This window comes from Canis lupus, chromosome 16, assembly GCF_048164855.1.
Source record: "Canis lupus baileyi chromosome 16, mCanLup2.hap1, whole genome shotgun sequence".
NCBI classification, from domain to species: domain Eukaryota; kingdom Metazoa; phylum Chordata; class Mammalia; order Carnivora; family Canidae; genus Canis; species Canis lupus.
Window position 1 is genome coordinate 5,772,073 of NC_132853.1, and position 19,069 is coordinate 5,791,141.

The window sequence follows — 19,069 nt, forward strand, 5'->3', positions numbered from 1 at the left end:
AGACTATGTAAACACCCACAATATGATGTGAAGTGAAATCAGCAAGTTACAAAATTGCATACATAATTATGATCCCAATTTTGTTTTTTTTTTTTTTAATATTTTATTTTTTATTTATTCATGAGAGACACAGAAGGAGAGAGAGGCAGAGACACAGGCAGAGGGAGAGGGAGAAGCAGGCACCATGCAGGGAGCCTGATGTGGGACCTGATCCTGGGTCTCCAGGATCACGTCCTGGGCTGACGGCGGCGCTAAACCACTGAGCCACCTGGGCTGCCCATGATCCTAATTTTGGAAAAAATAAATATACGTGTGTAGTGAGCTCATGGAGGAGGTTCACTTTCTTTCCTTTTTTCTAATTTACGGTATCGGTTTAGATGATGTTTTCATGGGGAGGGAGTTGAACATTTTAAAAAATGTAAAAGACTTTGTGTTGACTCCTTGAAGACCAGACAAGACAATGGCTGGTAACTCCTTGGGGGATACTGTTCAGGGCTAGCCTCATGTTAATTGCTTTTAACCAATCCCTTGCTGGCAAAGCCCCCCAGTGGACTATGTTCAGAGGGAGAAGAGAGGCACCATCTCTTTGCATCTGATATGAAGTCTGACGCTGTAGCATCACCTGGAGGCCTCTTTCTTGCCTCTAATCTGAGTGGCACCTTTTTCATGTAATAAACTCTCATACTCATGTAGATCTGCATTCAGACCTGTTTCTGCTCCAGGAATCTACCCATCCCTTCCCATGATGCAACCTACCACTTGGTGTGACTATTACAGTTTGGGAATGTATTTTAATGCCTGATAGCACAAGCTCCCACCATTATCATGCTTTACAAAACATTTCTTGCCAATTCCCAATTGTGTAAAAAATTTTTTCCAGGTAAATTGTAGAATGACTTTGTTAAACCCCTCCCCCAGCTCCCACCACCTCTCAAGTTTTATATAATAATATATATAAGAGCTCCTTCAACTTTGATGTGCATAGGAATGTCCTGGGGCTCTTGGTTAAGTGCAGGTTTGTGATCCAGCAGACCGTGAGCAGGGCCCGAGATTCCATGCTTCTGACAAACTCCAGGTGATGTCCAAGCTGCTGTTCTGGCGTCAGTGATAAGCAGTACCAGACCTATAGTGTGATCCCATTCTATAAAAACAAGATGAAACAAAATGAATATATATATAGGAAAATCCAGAGAATAAACACCATATAAGCTATAAATAGTGGTTATCTGTGGGTGGGAGGATAACCAGAAGCTTTCAAACACAGTGTAAAGTCTGACTTTTACAGTAAGTTTCACTACTGTAACTAGGAAAAACAACGAGCCGTGATGGCACCCTTCTGGGCAGACATCGGCAAACTGCACCCCTTCCCCAAATTAATGGCTCCACACCAGGCTTCATCTCTGCCCTCTCTGGTTCTCAGAGCATAATAAAGGGCCTGGCCCTAAGCAGCTGCTCAGGATGGGTGTTGTGTGTAGCTAATACTCCAGCTGCCTGGAGGGCTCAATCAGTTGGTTTATTTATTTATTTTTAAAAAGATTTTATTTTATTTATTCATAGAGACAGAGAGAGAGAGAGAGGCAGGGACATAGGCAGAGGGAGAAACAGGCTCAATTAGTTGGTTTAATCAAATTCCCGTGAGCACCAAGCCAGTGCCACGCCCCTCACAGGGATTCTAATCTTTCATTATCCCCATTACCCAGATTAGATAACTGAGGCTCAGAGATGGGTAGGGACCTGGATCACCTAGCTTGACTAAATCCCTCCTAGGACAGGACCTGCTCATTCTCCTCTGCCTGTCTGGAAAATCCCCCCACCCCCAGATGTCCATATGGGTCACTTCCTTCAGATCTCTGCTCACATTTTTACCAGAATCCTACTCTCACCACTCTAAACAAAGAACAGCACTATCCACCCACCCCCCTGCCCGCTTAGCCTTCCCAAGCTTTCTTGCTTTCCAAAGCACCCATCACCATCTGACAGAGTCATATCTATTGGGTTATTGGTGCTTTGTTTCTTTTTCCACATAGGGGTATAAGCCACATATGGGAAAGGACTTTGTCCATTTTGCTCACTGCTCTGGGCTCTAGCATAGTGCCTGGCTCAGTTAATATGCATTAAACAGGTGAGTGAATGCAATCTCTGTTTGCCGGGCCACTGCTCTCCCAGAAATGCTTCCCCACCACCTGGATTCACAGCAGGGTGACCTGCTGATGCCTAACAGCACAGGATAGGCTGGCTTTTCTTTCCTAGACTCCTTGTGGGCAGTCCAAATTAGGTTCCTCCAAATCAAAGGTGGAAGGCTAGGGCTGGGGCCCACGGCCTCTCCATGTGAAAGGGATACACAGGGTAGGGCTATAAGAGTCCTGGATTTGAGTCCCAGTTTTACCACTACCCTGATGGATTGGGACAAAGACTGACACTCTAGGACAAGAAGTCCCAACGCTCCCAAGAAGGCCTTCCAAGGGTCAGGCCTGGCTCCCTCTCATCTTCTAGGTCTCTTCTCAAATATCACCTCCTCAGAGAACCACCCAACTCCTCCCAGGCTAAGTGGACGTTTTGCACCTAACGTAAGTACCTCTCTTCACACCCTGTTTACTTCTTCCATCACTGTTAGTGTACACTATTTTCATTTTTAGTCTTTCGTTTACCTGTTTTTCATTTCCTATCTGTCTCCACCAACCCAATGTGAGATCTGAGGGTAGAGACATTGTCAGTCTTGGTCACTACTGTAACTCCTCTGCCTACAACAGGGACTGGCTTATAGTAGGTGCTCAATAAATATTTGTTGAATTAATGTTCTGTCTCCTTCTAGAAACAAGGAAACTGAGGCCTAATGGTGGGAAGGGGCATGCCGCCATGAATTAGTGTCAGAACCTAGAGTAGAAGGCAGTGAGGCAGAGTGGAACTCCAGGTCCGGAGACTGTGACCTTGAAGGAGACCCATCTCTCTCCAAACCTCAGTTTCCTCATCTTAAGATGGAGTGAGACAGCCATGACCATTATCCAAGAGGCCTGGGACTAGGGGCGAGACCTTGCTCATTTCCAACAATGATGGCTACGGTGCAGCATCAGAGCTCCCCAGACACGGCTCAAGCGCCCCAAAAGCCGCAGGCGGAGAAAACTACAATCCCCATAATGCCACAGGCGGCACCTGCGCACGGCAGCCAGCCTGCAGCGCTGAGGGCGCCCTCTGGCGGTAGCCGGGCGCAGAGCTCCGCTCGGCTCCTGGAGGGGCGGGGGGGGGCCGCGCGCAGGCACTCGGAGCGCGCGGCTGCAGCAGAGGAGCCGGAGCCGGGAACCGGAGCCGGGAGCCGGAGCCGCGGCCGGATCGCAGCCCGCGGGGCCCGCCGCAGCCATGGGCAACCGCGGCATGGAGGATCTCATCCCGCTAGTCAACCGGCTGCAGGACGCCTTCTCCGCTATCGGCCAGAACGCGGACCTCGACCTACCGCAGATCGCGGTGGTGGGCGGCCAGAGCGCCGGCAAGAGCTCGGTGCTCGAGAATTTCGTAGGCAGGTAGGAGCGGCGCGCCCCGGAGCGCGAACTGCCCCCGCCCGGGTCCCCGGGCCTCCGCCCCCAGCCCCGACGGCGCCGCGACCTCGCAGCCCTTGGCGCTGCCCCCGCGGACCGCGCGCCCCCCTCCTCCAGCCAGACGGAGGGCGCCCCCCCAGCCCCGAGAGCCCCTTAGCGGCGGCAGCGCCCCCCGCTTGTCCGCAGACGTCGTCAAGCCACGGGCCACGGTATCACGCCCCCCTCCTCCGCCACATCCTTAGGGAAGACGGCGCTCCGCGGAGAGACACTGCCAAGGGGTCCCCCCCCAGTATGGGCACCGAGGGGGCCTGCATTACTCAGCGCCTCCCTTCGGCTCCCGCGGCCCCCGGAGCGGGCAGCACCAAGGGCAGTGCTCCCCAGCCCGGGGCTCCGCGGAAGACAGCTCCCTCCCGCACGAGGCCCCCCTCCCTAGCTGTGTCCCTGGGAGAGGACAGTCCCCGGGCCTCGAGGACCAGGCACAGCCGCCCCCCTCGCACACACCTCTGCAGCTCCCGCCGCCATCCGTGCGCAGCGCGGCGTTGGAGGGGAGGGGGGCTGGGGTGCTGCAGGGCCGGAGGGGGGTGGCGGCGGGACCGCTTCTGCTCCCCCTGCGCGCCGCCGGCCGCTGGCTCCGCCGCCGCCCCCGGGTGGGGGTCCCGCAGCCGTCGCACGCCCCGGGCCTGGCAGAGGGATCGTAATGGAGGGAGAAGGCGGCAGAGGGCAGAGATGACTAAGACCGGGAAGCAGGATGGCGGGGAGGGGGGAGCCATTTGCACGACCTAATCCCCCTCCTGCCTCTGATCCTACAGGGCGCTGGGAGGCCAGGTGGCAAGGAGCGGGGGGCAGCCGCAGAGACAAAAGGTCCTGGGTTTAGGGGGGCAGGTGGGGTCGTGACCCTCCCCTCCCGGGATCCCCAGAGAAAATGGAGGCAAGGATGGCCTTTCGGTGCCGGAGAAGAGGAGGCTCTCGGGGAGGGGGTTGGGCAGACAGGGAGGAGGCAGTGACACTGGCCTCTCCACCCTGGCATCTCCCTCCCTCACCTTCTTCAGACATCCTAGCTTTCTCCCCGTGACCTTCTCCGCTAAGGAAGCAACTGGCAGGTGAGGGAGGGAAGCAGAGGCCCCTGCCTCCCAGGGGAACACTCTGGATCCAAGCCAGGCTCTGCTGTGAAGCCTCAGGTGAATCACTTGCCCTCTCTGAGCCTGTGTGTCCGCCTCTAGGAAGGAGAGTTGCACTGGATGGTTGTTCCTGCCCCTCAAATGACCTGGGAAGCCCAGTGCCAACCCTGGGGCTGGAGGGAAGGGTTCCGACAAGAGCAGCGTATCTGGGGGATGTTGGGAAGCCACCGTGGGGGTGGCTGGGCCCAACTGATCAGCAGCGGGGGAGGCCGTTTGTCTCTTGGGGACGGGCTCCCACAGAGCCCCTCTCCTGCTCACGTGACCCCCAGAGCTGCAGACATAAACAGGCAAGACATACACAGATGGGGCCCTTCCCTGTGGCCCAGCAGTCAGGGGGAGGGGGTAGGGTGGGGGCCTCTGGAGACAGAAAAGCCCAGAGGCCCTAGTGTTTTAAAAGGCACCCATGGAAATGCAGCACTTGACAGTGTAGAAACCTTATTCCTACCTTCGATCCATTGAACATGTGTTGAATACCTGCTTTTTCCAGGCTGTGTGCTCTGGGCAGGAGGCATAGGGTCAGGGAGGGGGCAGGTGACCTCAGCCCCCCTCTGCTGAGCCCTTCTCCTTCTCATGTGCCCTACACCATTCTCTGTCGGGTGGCTCACAGCAGCCCCCTGAGGCAGGTGCTATGATGCCCATCCTGCAGCTGAGGAGACAGACCCCTGAGGTTAGATGTCCCCCTACCCAAGAAGGACAACATCTATTCGATTCCAAAGCCCAGGTTCCTAACCCTAATCTTGAGAGCCCATGAGAGCCGGGCCCTGAGCTGGGCACAGGAACACACAGGTGCATGTGCCGCCGTCCTCCAAATCTGTGGGATGGGAATGCTGACCCTTGCTGCCCTACCTGCCTGAGAGGGTGGCATGGGGCTCCAAGGAGTTCATGGGTGTGAACGCCCCTTTGTAAACATGTGCGAGGGAGCTGTGGATGGTCATTTAGGCTTGGGGCCCTATGTGTGCCAGTGCAGACCTGGCCCCTGTCTTCCTGGAGTTTCCTTGTCCAGCCGAGAGAGGTGCCAGTAAGTAGACAACACAGCAGGCCAGCCCAGCCACAGCTAGCCTGCGCCCCTGTTAGTTTGGTGAGTGGAGCAAGATGTGGACTGTGCCCCCAGAGGCCCAGGTCCTCTCGTCCCTTGTGCCTCGGGGCCCTCTGACAGTGGCTCTGCTGGAGGATGTGAGAGGTGTCCAGGTGTGGGCCCAGGGCCAGTGAGGAGGACTTGGCTTGAGGTGGAGGGATGGGTGGGAAAGCATTATTTGATCCTCATGAAAGTTAGTGAGGAGGCCATGGCTGGGGCCCTAGGAGGGAATTCAGTAGTGCTCCTCACCAGCCCCACTGCTCCCTCATAGGCTCCTGACCTCTCTGCCTAGGGCTGGGTCCCCAGACCGGTGAGCATGGAAACAGCTGCTCTGCCTCCTGGGGCTTCCCAGGAGCCAACCCCCCATGGAGAGGAAGTGGAAAATAAACCGGAGGGAGCAGAGGCTGCCCCAGGCCAGCGTGGGCTCCTGGGCACCCCCAGGCGGCCCTGGTGTCAGCTCTGCAGTGGAAGTGGCACAGCAGCTGCCGGACTTGCTAGGACTTGTCTGGTTCAATACTACTTCTTCATCCCCCTTTTACAGAACAGGAAACTGAGGTTAATTCATTTAGTCATTCAGACATCTGTGGATTGTCGACAGTGTCACAGCACTAGAGATTCTAGGGTAGAAAAGACAATAGCTGTGCATTCCAGAGGAGGAGACTGAAATAGTAAACACAGGAGCACATATATGAAGATGACAATGAGGGAATGTGGCCAGTCCTCTGAGAGGGAGAAGGCCTGCTTTGCACAGGGAGGTCAGAAAGAAAGGAGGTCCCTTTCTAGGAGAGGGTAGCATCTGAGATGAGAAGCCATGGGACTGAGAAGTATTCTAGGCTGGGGGAACAGTGAATGCAAAGGCCCTGGGGCAGTAACAAAGAACAGAAAGGAGCCACTGTGGCTGGTGTTTGGTACACCAGGGCAACATGGCATCAGAGAGGTAGGCAGGGTTGGATCTAGAAGGCCCTTAGGCTCCGAAGAGGAGTTGGGTTTCCTTTCCTTACTGCCGGAAGCTCTGAAGTAGTGGAGGGACTTGAGCTGATTCCAGCACTTGGGTGGGGGCAGCAGGTGAGGAGGCTGCCCCAGGGAGCAGGTGCCGGCTGATGGGGGGGTGGCTGGGCCAGGGCTTCCACATAGAGGGGGAGAAGAACAGTGGAGTTCAAGGTATATTTTGGAGGAAAGTCCCACAAGACTTGGCAGTAGATGGTATGTGCAGGGTGGGGAGAGAGGACTCTAGGATGACGCCAGTGTCTTTGATTCTGGGTGGGTGTTGGTGCCATTATTGGAGGACAAGAGGAGCAGGTGTGGGGGGCGGGGGTAGGCTCAGGAGGTGGATTCTGAGCATGTTGAGTCTGAAGTGTAAGGTGGGCAGTGTGGTGATGCAAGCTGGAAGCTCAGGGGAAGGCAGGCTGGAAGTGTAAGTCTGGAAGTCATCCATCACATAGAGGTGGGATTTATACCCATGGGAGTAGATGAGATCATCTCAGGGTAAGTGTAGACAGAGGAGTGTGTGCAGGGTCTCAGGTCACCCTAGCATTTTGTGAGCAGGTGCCTGCTGCCCTAGGCCATCCTTTGTCTGCCCCTGGCTGCATGCCCCCTCCTTGCGACACCTGTCCAGAACCAAGAATAAGTTGCCCTGGACAGGCTCTCAGCCTCCACTCCCCTCCGCTCACTCTGGTGCCAAGTAGGCTGACAAATGCATAGCACCTGCCCTCCCTGCCTGCTTGACTCCTGGGGAGGCAAAAGCCAGTGGGGATTCAGCAGAGGGGGTGAGAACTTGAGCTCTGGAATTGGACCTGGGTTTGTAGCTCAGCTCTGCCACTTATAAGCCAAATGACCTTGGGCGTGTTTCATAAACCCTGCTCAGCTCCTAGTTCCTCATCTATAAAATGGGGGTTATAATAGCACCTCTCTCATGGGATTGTGCTGAGTGTTGAGATAACACCCACGAAACACTCCAGGTAAGGCCTAGCATAGAGGACGTGGCAGTTCTGTTCTGCTTGCACAGAGGGACAGGCTGGGAGGCCGGCTCGGGTGCGGGTAGGGGCAGGAGGCCTCTGCCCAGAGCCCAAGGGGCGGCCTGAGAGGCAAGGTTTTGGGTTTCCCTAGTGACTCTGCCTACCCCTGCTCAGGCTCCCTGCCTCCTGCCAACCTCCTCGCCACTTCCTCTATGTTCTCCTCCCAGCACAGCCCTGGTGCCGGTTCTGCCTCTGAGAACCCCTCTTATGCTCAACCCCAGACCCTCCAGTAGGGGACAGCCCACTCCCCATTACTAAGCTCGCCTCATCCTCTGAACACTTTGGGACACATCTTAGTGGTTGCAATTCCCAGATTTGGAGACTGAGGCCAAGGAGGATTAGGGGCTATCTAAGACATTGTAGGTTGAAACTCAATGACGGGAGAAGGCAGAGAGGAGGGACATTTGCCTGGTGTGCAAGGTGCCAGGCGCTGCAGATACAGCTGTGAGCAAGCAGGACTGATCCCTGCTCTCAGGGGGCTCACAGCTGAGCAAGACAGACAGACACTAAATCACACAAAGGGCTCTTTTGTCATGTAGTTGAAGAAGGGCACGGGGGAGCCTTCTATTGAAGAGCGGCATCATCACTGAGGCCAGAGAAGGCCCCCTGAGGAGGTAGCATTTGAGACTGGACCTGAGCAAAAAAGGGACCCAGTCAAGCAAAGGAGCGAACATATTCCAGGTGGAAGGTCCTGTCTGAGCAAAGGCCCAAGAAGGAAAAGAGCCCGATGGGTTTGAGAACCCAGACAAACGGCAGTGTCACCGAGTGAGGAGCAGAGGCCCCAGTAAGACCAGGAAGGTGGGGAGGCACAGGTGGCCCCTCAGCCGCCACCCGCACCCAGGAGCCAACGCACTGCCAGGCAGCCACCCTGTGCTCAGAGCAGGACCTGCCACATGCCCAACACACATCTACAGCTAGGCTCGTGCGCTCAACCCAGGCTGGAGAACATCTTCACCAAACCCCCACCCCATTCAGTGGCCCCAAGGAGTCGGGAATGAAAGGTGACTCTGGCAGACAGCATCTGATCCAGGCTCCAATGGAATCGAGTTTCCCCCCCAACGACCTTAGCTGAGGTCACAGGGTCAGAACCTCAGGGGAGGGGATGCAAGGGGGGGTGGTTGGTGGGGAGGTGGGGGGTGGCCTGGAGGGGACCCATCTAGGGCACAGTGTTATCAGGTATGAAATAAGAGCAGAAATGGAGGCCCACGAGCCATATGTCTGGATATTCCAGTTATAAATCAAGCCAGGGGATCGCTGAACACAATGCATTCGGCCCTCCCACCTTGACAAACATGCTTTCATAACAACCTGGCAGACTGGGTTTGCATGGAGAATTTCAGACTCCTCGGGATTCTGTGACGGGATGTGGAACCCATCCCCTCAGGCTGACTCTGTCCCTTTTCACTGTGTCCTGTAACCACAAGGGGTCCCCTGGGTTCACATGCAGACACCAGACCCTCTCATCTGAGCTCCATCCAGGGTGCCAGAAAGGATCTCCCTGACCTTGGCGGGGCAGACCCCAGAGGAGGGCTTGAGTCGGAGAGGGAATTCCAGAGCACTCAGTGTGGCTTAGGAGGGGTGCATAGGCTCCAGCTGGACACTGACCCTTGGCCCCTGGGGACCCCTTGCTCTGGAGATCCAAAGAAGGACCTCTTAAACATGGGGCGGGGGCCCTGAGTCCCCATGTCCGAGGGCAGTGCTGATTATTTTCCTGTTAGTTGGAGGAGCAGACTATCATTCCTGGTTTCCACATGGCAAGATGGCTCAGAGAGGGTAGGGATCTGTCTGAAGTCCTGCAGCAATGGAATCAGAGGCAGGACAGGAACATGTACCAGTCCCCCGCCTCCGTGTCAGTGTCTGCTCTCTTCATCCCCACCATGTGTGTATATATCACACCCCTCTGCTCGCCTTGGTTGTCGCTCTGGACTCTTACCCCAACCTGGACTGAAATCTGGCTAAGGAACCAGAGCTGTGTGGGGACAGTGGTTCTAACAACTTGGAACAGCTGCTAGGCACCAGGAAAAAGGACTGTTGGCCTTGGAAGGTGTTCAAGGCAGTCTTCTAAATGGCATCTTCCCACTGTCCTAGCCGAAGGCTCTGGGACCAGCCTCCCCTCTGTGTCTTCCTCCCCATGCATGGAAAAATGCCCCTCCTCACTCTCCTGGCATATGCTGTCCTCATCTTCACCATGCCCTCGTCTTCCTCCTTCACCAGCTCATCCTCTGAGTCTCATATCGGTCAACACTTCCTCCAGGATGCCTTCCTTGACCACCCTCTCCCCCTATGACCTGACCCTCAGTGTAGGGGCTGGGGCTCAGTTTTCTCCCAGGATGAGGGGCTGCAGAGGAAGAGAGAGGTGGTTCTAAGAGAGAACCCCCTTAGGTTGAGGGTTCTCAGCAGACAGCAGCCCCAACCACGGTTCCTATGAACGTTTTAGCTGTTTATTAATGCCTCCTCTTTTATCACTCCTGTCAGATGCATCTGGTCTGAGTATGGGGAAGTGAGGCCACTAGGCAGGATGGGGAGAAATATCTCAGCAGGTGAATGCACATTCACCTCTGACCTGAGTCCCAAATTTTTTTTAAATTATTTATTGATTTATGATGGTCACAGAGAGAGAGAGAGGCAGAGACACAGGCAGAGGGAGAAGCAGGCTCCATGCACCGGGAGCCCGATGTGGGATTCGATCCCGGGTGTCCAGGATCGCGCCCTGGGCCAAAGGCAGGCGCCAAACCGCTGCGCCACCCAGGGATCCCTGAGTCCCAAATTTGAAGGAACGCAATGCTCACTAGCACACACAAGGCACCTGGCACAGGAGTGCGCAGGTGGCTCATGGTACCACCAATGGGCACCCTGTTAGGTCCTTCCACAGCCAGGTTCTTAGGGCATTCATTCCTTCAGCAGCCCTGGGAAGGAGCTGTTGGACTGTGTCCCATTTCACTAATGAGGAAACTGAGGCTCTGAGCAGGGAAATAATTTAGTGATGGAGCTGAGATACTCTTGCATTGAGCTACTGGTGGTAATAAATAAGGATCCAGATGTAGCTCAGTATTGAATGACTTGGGAAATGCCCTTGATGAGCTATTAGGCAAACAGAGCCACTACAGTGTAGACTGGAGCCCCTTGTGTGTGTGTACATGTGAGGGGGCTTTGGGCCATCTCTCATCACATCTGCCTCACATGGCCATGTGAGTATCAATCAAGAGGATGCGGGGAGGGACCTGGCAGGCTCAGTCAGTGGAGCATGTGACTCTTGATCTCGAGGTCATGAGTTCAAGCCCCACCTTGGGTGGAGAGGTTACTTAAAAAATAAAATCTTAAAAAAAAAAAGACGATGCAGATTTCTTTCTTTTTTTTTAAAGATTTTATTTATTCCTGAGAGACGGGGCGAGGGGGTGCAGAGACACAGGCAGAGGGAGAAGCAGGCTCCCTACGAGGAGCCCGATGTGGGACTCCATCCCAGGACCCCAGGATCATGACCTGAGCCAAAGGCAGACAGACGCTCAACGACTGAGCCAGGATGCCCGGGTGCCCCAGGTTGCAGATTTCTTTTTTTTTTTTTTTTTAATTTTTTAATTTTTTAATTTTTTTTTTTTTAGGTTGCAGATTTCTTAAACAGGCTTTATTGAGGTATAATTTACATGCCATAAAATTCACCTGTTTTTAGTACACAACTCAATGATTTTTAGTATATTTACAGAGTTGTGCAACCACCATCATAGTCTAATTTTAAAACACTTCCCTCACCCCAGAAAGAAGCCTTGTCATGATGCAGATTTTCAAGCACCCGGCAGAGCCTCTGACTAGCAGTCAGCGAGCCCTCTGTGTTTGCCGTGGTCATTATTGTAAATAATAAAATGTTTACAAGGGTGGTCCCCAGGTGTTGGGATGATGATTGCTTTTTATTTTTTAAACATTTTGTGTATTTTCTGAATTTTTTTTCAAAGGGAGAACATGATTTTTTGTAAGTCGGAGGCAAAAGAGACATCCATTTCCATCTTGAAAATATAAAGTCATCAACACTGGCAAGGGAGGGAGGGAAAAAAGGAAGAAAGGAGGGAAGGATAAGGAGGAAGGAAAAATCATAGCTTTTCTTTTTTTTTTTTTTAAGATTTTATTCATTTACTCATGAGAGACATAGAGAGAGAGAGAGAGGCAGAGACACTGGCAGAGGGAGAAGCAGGCTCCCTGTGGGGAATCTGATGCGGGACTCGATCCCTGGACCCCAGGATCATGACCTGAACCAAAGGCAGACGCTCAACCACAGAGACACCCGGGTGTCCCCATAGCTTTTCTTTAGTAGGGAAAACAGTTGCTGAGGAGAGAGTTTGCACTCAGAGTCCAGAGCCCTGGGTGCCCATCCTACCCCGTGACCAACTTGCTCTATGACATTGGGTAACACTCTTTAGGCCAGCAGGGTTGCCCTGAGTGCCAGCTACCTGCCCTGCTGACTCCAGAGGACACTGTTAAACAGGACCAGCCCAGTCCCTGCTCTCAGGGCATCAGAGCATCAGGGGAAACCAGGCCAGGACTGCCCTGAAATGTTCAGACCTTAGCTGGAATTTCACGGGCTGCATGATGCCTGGGGCCTCCTGGGGCAGCAGGAACAGAGAGAGACTTGTTGCTTGAAGTCACCCTCACCTCCTCCCAACTGTATTTATTGGCCCACCCCCTCCTTGGCCTCCACTCCAGCTCCGTGCTTCAGAGGGCACCTCCCAGCCTCCCCGCCTCCCCCTTGCCTTCCGCTTTCAGGGGCAAGATTTGGCTGGAAATGTCTGGCCCACCAGCCCACTCTTCCGGCCGGCCCCCAGGAGACCCACCTTCCAGCTCCCTCCCTGCTGCACATTTGGTGGGAGCCCAGCCTGGGTCCTCAGCTTACTCAGCAAGTCATATTATTTGTAATCATAATAGCTACCATTTCTTCGGGCATCAAGTTAGATGAACCTCACAGCAACCCATTTTACCAATGTGAAAACTGAGGCTCAGAGAGGTATGGTCACTTGTTCAGAGCCACACAGCTCCTACTTGGCAGCTCTGATATTCAACACTGGGCGTGTGTGACATCAGAGCCTGGGAAAGAGGAGACCTGGGAGGAAGACGGCCTCTGGGTACGCATTAGCCGGAGCATGCTGCTTTCTGGTGTGGTTTGTATTCAACAGGACCTGGAAAGCAGCGTCCCTGAGTTCTGGCCCCAGATCTCAGGTCTTAGAGTGGAGTAGAGGAGGGTCTCCTCGGACCTCTGATGTCTTTCCTCCAGACCCCTCTGGGTGTGACAGTGCCAATTCACACAGGAAGCATGTGGTGCCTGGAGGTCCTCAGAGGTGTTTACTTCACCCTCCCTGTGCCTCAGGTTTGAAGGTGCCTCTGCAGATGGCAAGGCAAAGCCTCTTCGGGATACCACCATCTGTCCAGAATGAGTAGGGAGAGCTGGCATGCCACCATGCACCCCTCCCACATGGCTCCCAGGGCTGGTGGGCCCAGCACACTTTTCTCTGTCCTCCCTCATCCTACACAGGAGCCGGGTGGGAGGTACATGGTGGCACTGGCTGGAGGCCAGATCAGGCCCTAACCCCCGCTATAACAGAGTGCCGGGGACCGTGGGTCCAGGTGGAGGGCAGGAGCCATGAGCTGTTCAGCTATGCTTGCTCCTGTGAGGGTTACCTGAGCACCTACTCCTTGCCTGGCCTGTGGTGAGCATGGGAAGCCAGCAGGGAGCAAGGACCTCAGTCTGGACGTGTGAACCAGCTAGTGCTCTTTGCTGCCTGCCCAGGGTGTGAGTCCCTGGTCCCCTTTTAGCCACTTCTTCCGTCACAGCTCCTGGTGCCTCTCTGGGCCTCCGTCCCCCACCTCCTCTAGACAATGGTAGAGGGATGATATGGTCTCTGAAAGCTTCTCCTCCTCAGCAGGCATCTAATATTTGCATTTACACCTAACATTCTGTGGTCAGAATCCTGAGACCCCAGTCAGTGCTTGGAGGAGGCGGCCAGAGGGCTCTGTGGGATCTTGCATTCCTTGCTGAAATTTGGGAACTCTCCTAGAGAGGGGGTTGAGAATAGGTAGCCCCTGGGCAGCCCCTTGGGGCTGCTGAGCACCCTCTATGTAGCAGGCCCGGCCTAAGCTCTTTGCATGAAGAGCTTCCATGGACCTTGCAGCCCACGTGTGGTAGCAGATGATGCCCAGTTTCTATGATGCTGATTTAGAGGCTGAAGGTTTTGAGGCACAGAGAGTAAAGAGCCTTGTCCAGATCGCAGAATGGCCAAGGCGGGATTCGAAACCAGGGCCTCTGCCTGGCATTGGCTCCTGACCACTAAACTTGAAAGGAAACATGAAAATGACTGTTTATTTATTTATTTTTAAATATTTTATTTATTTATTCATGAGAGACACACAGAGAGAAGCAGAGACACAGGCAGAGAGAGAAGCAGGCTCCCTGAGGAGAGCCTGATGCGGGACTAGATCCCAGGACCTCAAGATCACAACCTGAGCCAAAGGCAGACACTCAACCACTGAGCCACCCAGGTGCCCCCAAAAATGACTATTAAAATCCATATTCCCTCTCTCCCACCCCAGCCCCACTAGATCCTCACCCAGCATATCTGAGTAACACACAGTTTAATAAGCTGTCCTTGCAGGCTACATGAGGGTCTTACTCTGAGAACCTGGGCCAGGACAGAGATGGGGCCTCTCCCCACCCTGCCACCCCCATCCACACCCTGGCCCCAAGAGCTCCTGGTCTGAGGAGGGGCTCTACTCCCACACATAGCCCTGCCCCTCTAATCTCTGCTTCTCATAAGCTGCTTGTCCTTTAAGTAACCCTGGGGAGGCAGTGACTTGGTGAAGCCTGGCCCAGACCCCTGACCACCCCTCCAGCTGGGCCCTGGGCTCCCTGTACCTCTCCATGCAGCACCTCATTGACCGCCAACCTGCAGGTCTGCCAGGGCCGAGTGGGCCCATCTGTGCAGGGGAGGCCTCTCAGGGAAAAGCTCCAGGGAAGGTCCATGTCTCTGCGTAGGGGGCTTTCTGTGGGGAGTCCCATCCTTTCCAGCCCCTCCTGTAGTTTCCATGGCAATTGCTGTTGCCATGGTATTGCTGGGTGAGAAGCTGGTGGGGGAAAGGGTGGACCCCGGGCCCCCAAGCCAGCCCAGCCTCTGTGAGGACAGATGTCCTATCTCCACAGCCCTGGGGGTTCCCAAATACTAGAGGGTCACCCCCCAAAGGAGTAATGGATGGGAGAGACAAGAACACCTCCCCACCCCCCACCGCCCCGTTAATCCCCTCCTTCTCTGTGCTGCCTGGTGCATCTCCGTTCCAACACATGTCACACTGCATTGCATTATCTGTTTACTTGTCTGTCTCTCCCACCACACTGTGAGCTCCTCCTCTGGGTAGGGAGCTGTCTGACTCATCATCTCACATCCCCAGGGCCCAGCACAGGGCCTGGCACAGAGCAGCTGCTCCCAAATATGTCCTAGACTGAATGTAATTGAATTACATAAAAAGCCAAGTCTGGTGTTTTGGGTTGAAGGAGGAGCTGAGTTTGACAGGGAACTTCCCAGGCTTTGGGGTCCAACAGACCCTTGGATTTGAATCCGAGCTCTGACACTCCCATCCGGGTGACCTTGGATGAGTCACTTCATCAAGGAGCCTCAGTTACTTCATCTGTAACAGGATAATTTCTTTATTGAGCACTGTTATTGAGCATTGAGGACCAGGGGATTCAGTCAGCATTTATTAAGTGCCCCTTGTGTGCTAAGCCTTGGGCCAGACAATGGGACACTATGGTGGGCAGAAAGACACTGGCCCCACCCTTCTGAGGCTCAGTGTTGCAAAAATGAAAAGTGCTTGCCTAGCACCTGGAAATGATGAATAACTGCAGGATATGTCATCCTTCTCCTTCCCCATTGAAGTGGCTGGCTCCGCCCTATTAGCTTCTAATCTCCCCCAGAGGAACTACCGGGCAGGAAGAAGTCTCCCCAAGGCCCAAGAGGAGGCCTGGAACCCAGCAGCCTGGGCCTATTCTGTTGTTCCTGGGACCTTCCGGCCGGGGAGTAGGGAGTGGGGGTGGGGGTGCAGGAAGCTATGTGGCTCAGGTCAGGCTCTAGGCTGGGGGTAGGAGACCTGGTTTCTTCTCGAGCTCTGTCCAAGTCCTGTAGGAGCTTGAATTTGTCCCTTCCCTTTCTTAGGCCTCCATGTGCCTCTCCGTGAATGCGGTGGCCAACTGGATCCCTCAGGCTGTAACCTGCTCCGCCTTTTCCTGTGTCCTGGGGATCCCATGACTGCAGTTCTGACAGTCTGGTCCCTGAAGAGACCTCTGCCCCCATGCTTGCGCTGGCCTGGGTGGGGCCGAGGGTGGGAGTGGATATGAGAAGAGCTGACAGGACGAGAATCAGCACCCACAAGAGCTAGCCAAAAGGACTGCTGAGGTTGACACTGGCACCAGCAGATATCTGGGGTATAGACATCAGGTCTGGGGCAGTGACTCGGAGACCCCTCAGATCCCATCCTTCAAAGTATGGGTCTGCAAGGCATTGAAGCGCAAGGAGCTCTCACAGCAGAGTCAAACAGATCTGCATCCGGAGTCTGAACACCTCTGAGCCTCAATGTCATCTGCAAAATGGGAATAATAGCACCTACCTCACTAGGCTATTGTGTGGAGTTCATGAGATATTGGCCACAAAGAGCCTGGCATGCAGTAGGCACTTAAGCATGAATTCTTTTCCTTGCCTCCTCCTTCCCCCATCCCCCCTCATCCTCAACCCCAGCCAGATGGGCCCTCCCCCAAGGGGAAGTGAGATGCTGCCCTTCCCCCACAGAGGAAGGAAGGGGAAAAGGTGCTGCTCTGTTTCCTTGAGATCCACTCTGTGGCCACTGGCCACTTGGGCATGTGGGGCACTCCGTGCCACAGTTGAATGGCAGTGACTAGGTTGGCAGAGGGACTTCTTGTTGGTTGACAACACAGGGCATACCTGAGAGAGATCTGGGGGTTACTGGTCTGGTCTCCTGGCAGCTCATATGCATAAATCTGTGACCCAGGGTATCTGGGGGAGGTCTTGTCCACTTTTCTCAGCTGCCATCTCTCCTGAGTGACATGAAACCCTTGAGCTAAGGTGTGGTGGGCACTTTGGGAGAGAGTTGGAACTCCCAGTGGCAGGATGTGTGCCCCCAGGACACAGGGAGCCCATTCAGGCCTTGACTCATTGCTACTCTCACTCCCAACTCATTGCAGGGACTTCCTGCCCCGAGGGTCAGGCATTGTCACCCGACGGCCCCTGGTCCTGCAGCTGGTCAATGCCACCACAGGTATGCGCTCTCTGGACCAGCACTCGACCCGGCCTCTCCAGCGTCCCCACCTTATCCCCAAGGAGAGGTCTGGCCTAGCCGCTGAACTTGCTTGCTTCTAGGACTTTGGCACTGATTCCCCTTCTGGACAGTGGGGATAAAATGCATAACGAAGACATGGCGTTGTTGTGGGGAGGGAGTGGGGAGAAGGCAGTGTTTCGGGGTGTGTGTGGGTCTATTTCCAGGGGAAGATGGGACCTAGGTGGGTTGGGGTTAGAATGCTTACCCTCCCCCACTCTTCCCCACGTCCCCTTCTGGGACAGAATATGCCGAATTCCTGCACTGCAAGGGGAAGAAATTCACTGACTTCGAGGAGGTACGCCTGGAGATCGAGGCTGAGACCGACCGGGTCACTGGCACCAACAAGGGCATCTCGCCGGTGCCCATCAACCTCCGCGTCTACTCGCCTCAGGGTGAGGAGTCGTGTCCCCGCCCCAGGCCTTCGGGCTCCCGGTCTTAGATCCGCCCCCAGGGCGACCCCCGCCCCCCCCGCCCATCCTACCCCAAGCTCCACCCTGCCACGACTCCGCCCACCTCTGGCCACGCCTCTAGTGCCCTACACGCCCCCCCCGCCCCCGCCGCTTTCGTCCCGCTTCCCTAATCCCGTGCACCAGCCGCCACGCTCCCAAGACCCTAATCCGCCCGCCCCACGGCCACGCCCCTCGCCTTGAGCCCGCCCTCTCGCCACCCTGTCCAGTCCTGAATCTGACACTGGTGGACCTACCCGGAATGACCAAGGTCCCAGTGGGGGACCAACCTCCTGACATCGAGTTCCAGATCCGGGACATGCTTATGCAGTTCGTCACCAAAGAGAACTGCCTCATCCTGGCTGTGTCCCCCGCCAACTCCGACCTGGCCAACTCTGATGCTCTCAAGGTTGCCAAGGAGGTGGACCCCCAGGGTAGGTTCCTAAGGGCAGCAGAAGTACAAGGCCCTGGGGCTCTATTCTCAGCTCCAGGAGGAGCCCCTCTGGGAAGAATAAATGAGGTGGGAGAGGGGCACCCTAGTGGCTCAGTGGTTGAGTGTCTGCCTTTGGTTCAGGTCGTGATCCCAGGGCCCCTGAATCGAGTTCCGCATCAGGCTCCCCTCAGGGAGCTTGCTTCTTCCTCTGCCTATGCCTCTGCCTCTCTGTGTGTCTCCCAGGAATTAAAAAAATTCTTTAAATGAGGCTGGAGAGCAGAGGCAGGTAGTGGGTGAGGGAGGGTGTGGGTAGGGAGATGTGGGAAGCAGGTGGAGTGCATGTGGTCTCCCTTGTGAGGAGAGCATGTGCAGATGTAGGTGACCCTCTCCTGCTGTCCCCTAGGTCAGCGCACCATCGGGGTCATCACCAAGCTAGATCTGATGGACGAGGGCACAGATGCCCGAGATGTGCTAGAGAATAAGCTCCTTCCCCTGCGCAGAGGTAGGTAGGCTCTCCGACCCACTCCACCTGCCCTTCTTCACCCCACCCTGTGCGAGGCTGGTTGCCCCTGACTTCGGCCCCCTTCCACAGGCTACATAGGGGTGGTAAACCGAAGCCAGAAGGACATTGATGGCAAGAAGGACATCTCAGCTGCCTTGGCCGCTGAACGCAAGTTCTTTCTCTCCCACCCATCCTACCGCCACTTGGCGGACCGCATGGGCACACCCTACCTACAGAAGGTCCTCAACCAGGTAAGGAACTCAGGCCTGGGGAAAGCAGCGCGGGGACAGGTATATTTAAATGTGTTTTGTGAAGGTGACCAACAGGGGTTAGTGTCCTCATCATGCAGATGAACAGAGACCCAGAACACAAAGCAACTTGCCCGCAGCCCCACAGCAAGGTAGCAGCAGAGCTTCACTGACTTTTCCCTGACAGGGGCCTAGGAAGGGAGTCCTGTAGCCCCTCAGAAGGGAGTGAGGATCCAGACCTTGCACTGACAAGGGCTTGGGTTTGGGAGCCATTATTAGAGT

The 19,069-nt window shown here is 55.0% G+C and overlaps 1 protein-coding gene and 1 long non-coding RNA gene across 22 annotated transcripts in view; one reads left to right on the forward strand and one right to left on the reverse strand.

Moving 5' to 3' along the window:
• Window positions 1-765: 765 nt before the first annotated feature.
• On the reverse strand, window positions 766-4,892 carry LOC140605804 (uncharacterized). Of its 2 annotated transcripts, XR_012008351.1 has the most exons (3): window positions 4,571-4,892; window positions 4,032-4,210; window positions 766-1,141 (listed from the first exon to the last, which is right to left on the reverse strand). It is a non-coding gene; the product is annotated as an uncharacterized lncRNA (long non-coding RNA). The 2 variants fall into 2 exon arrangements; XR_012008350.1 differs by lacking the exon at window positions 4,571-4,892 and having other exon boundaries at window positions 4,032-4,556.
• Window positions 3,244-19,069, forward strand: part of DNM1 (dynamin 1) — a 45,750-nt gene continuing 29,924 nt past the window's right edge. For 15 of the 20 annotated variants that reach the window (XR_012008345.1, XR_012008344.1, XR_012008346.1 and 12 more), the window contains exons 1-6: window positions 3,245-3,515; window positions 17,025-17,098; window positions 17,401-17,550; window positions 17,835-18,038; window positions 18,441-18,539; window positions 18,630-18,790. Coding sequence is in view for 14 of the 20 variants with exons in the window: in XM_072778130.1 (XP_072634231.1) it covers window positions 3,355-3,515; window positions 17,025-17,098; window positions 17,401-17,550; window positions 17,835-18,038; window positions 18,441-18,539; window positions 18,630-18,790 (849 nt within the window). In the remaining 6 variants the exon portion in view is untranslated. Of the gene's footprint in view, window positions 3,516-17,024; window positions 17,099-17,400; window positions 17,551-17,834; window positions 18,039-18,440; window positions 18,540-18,629; window positions 18,791-19,069 lie in introns of all 20 variants that reach the window. The other 5 variants (XM_072778137.1, XM_072778124.1, XM_072778126.1 and 2 more) reach the window with 1 other exon arrangement.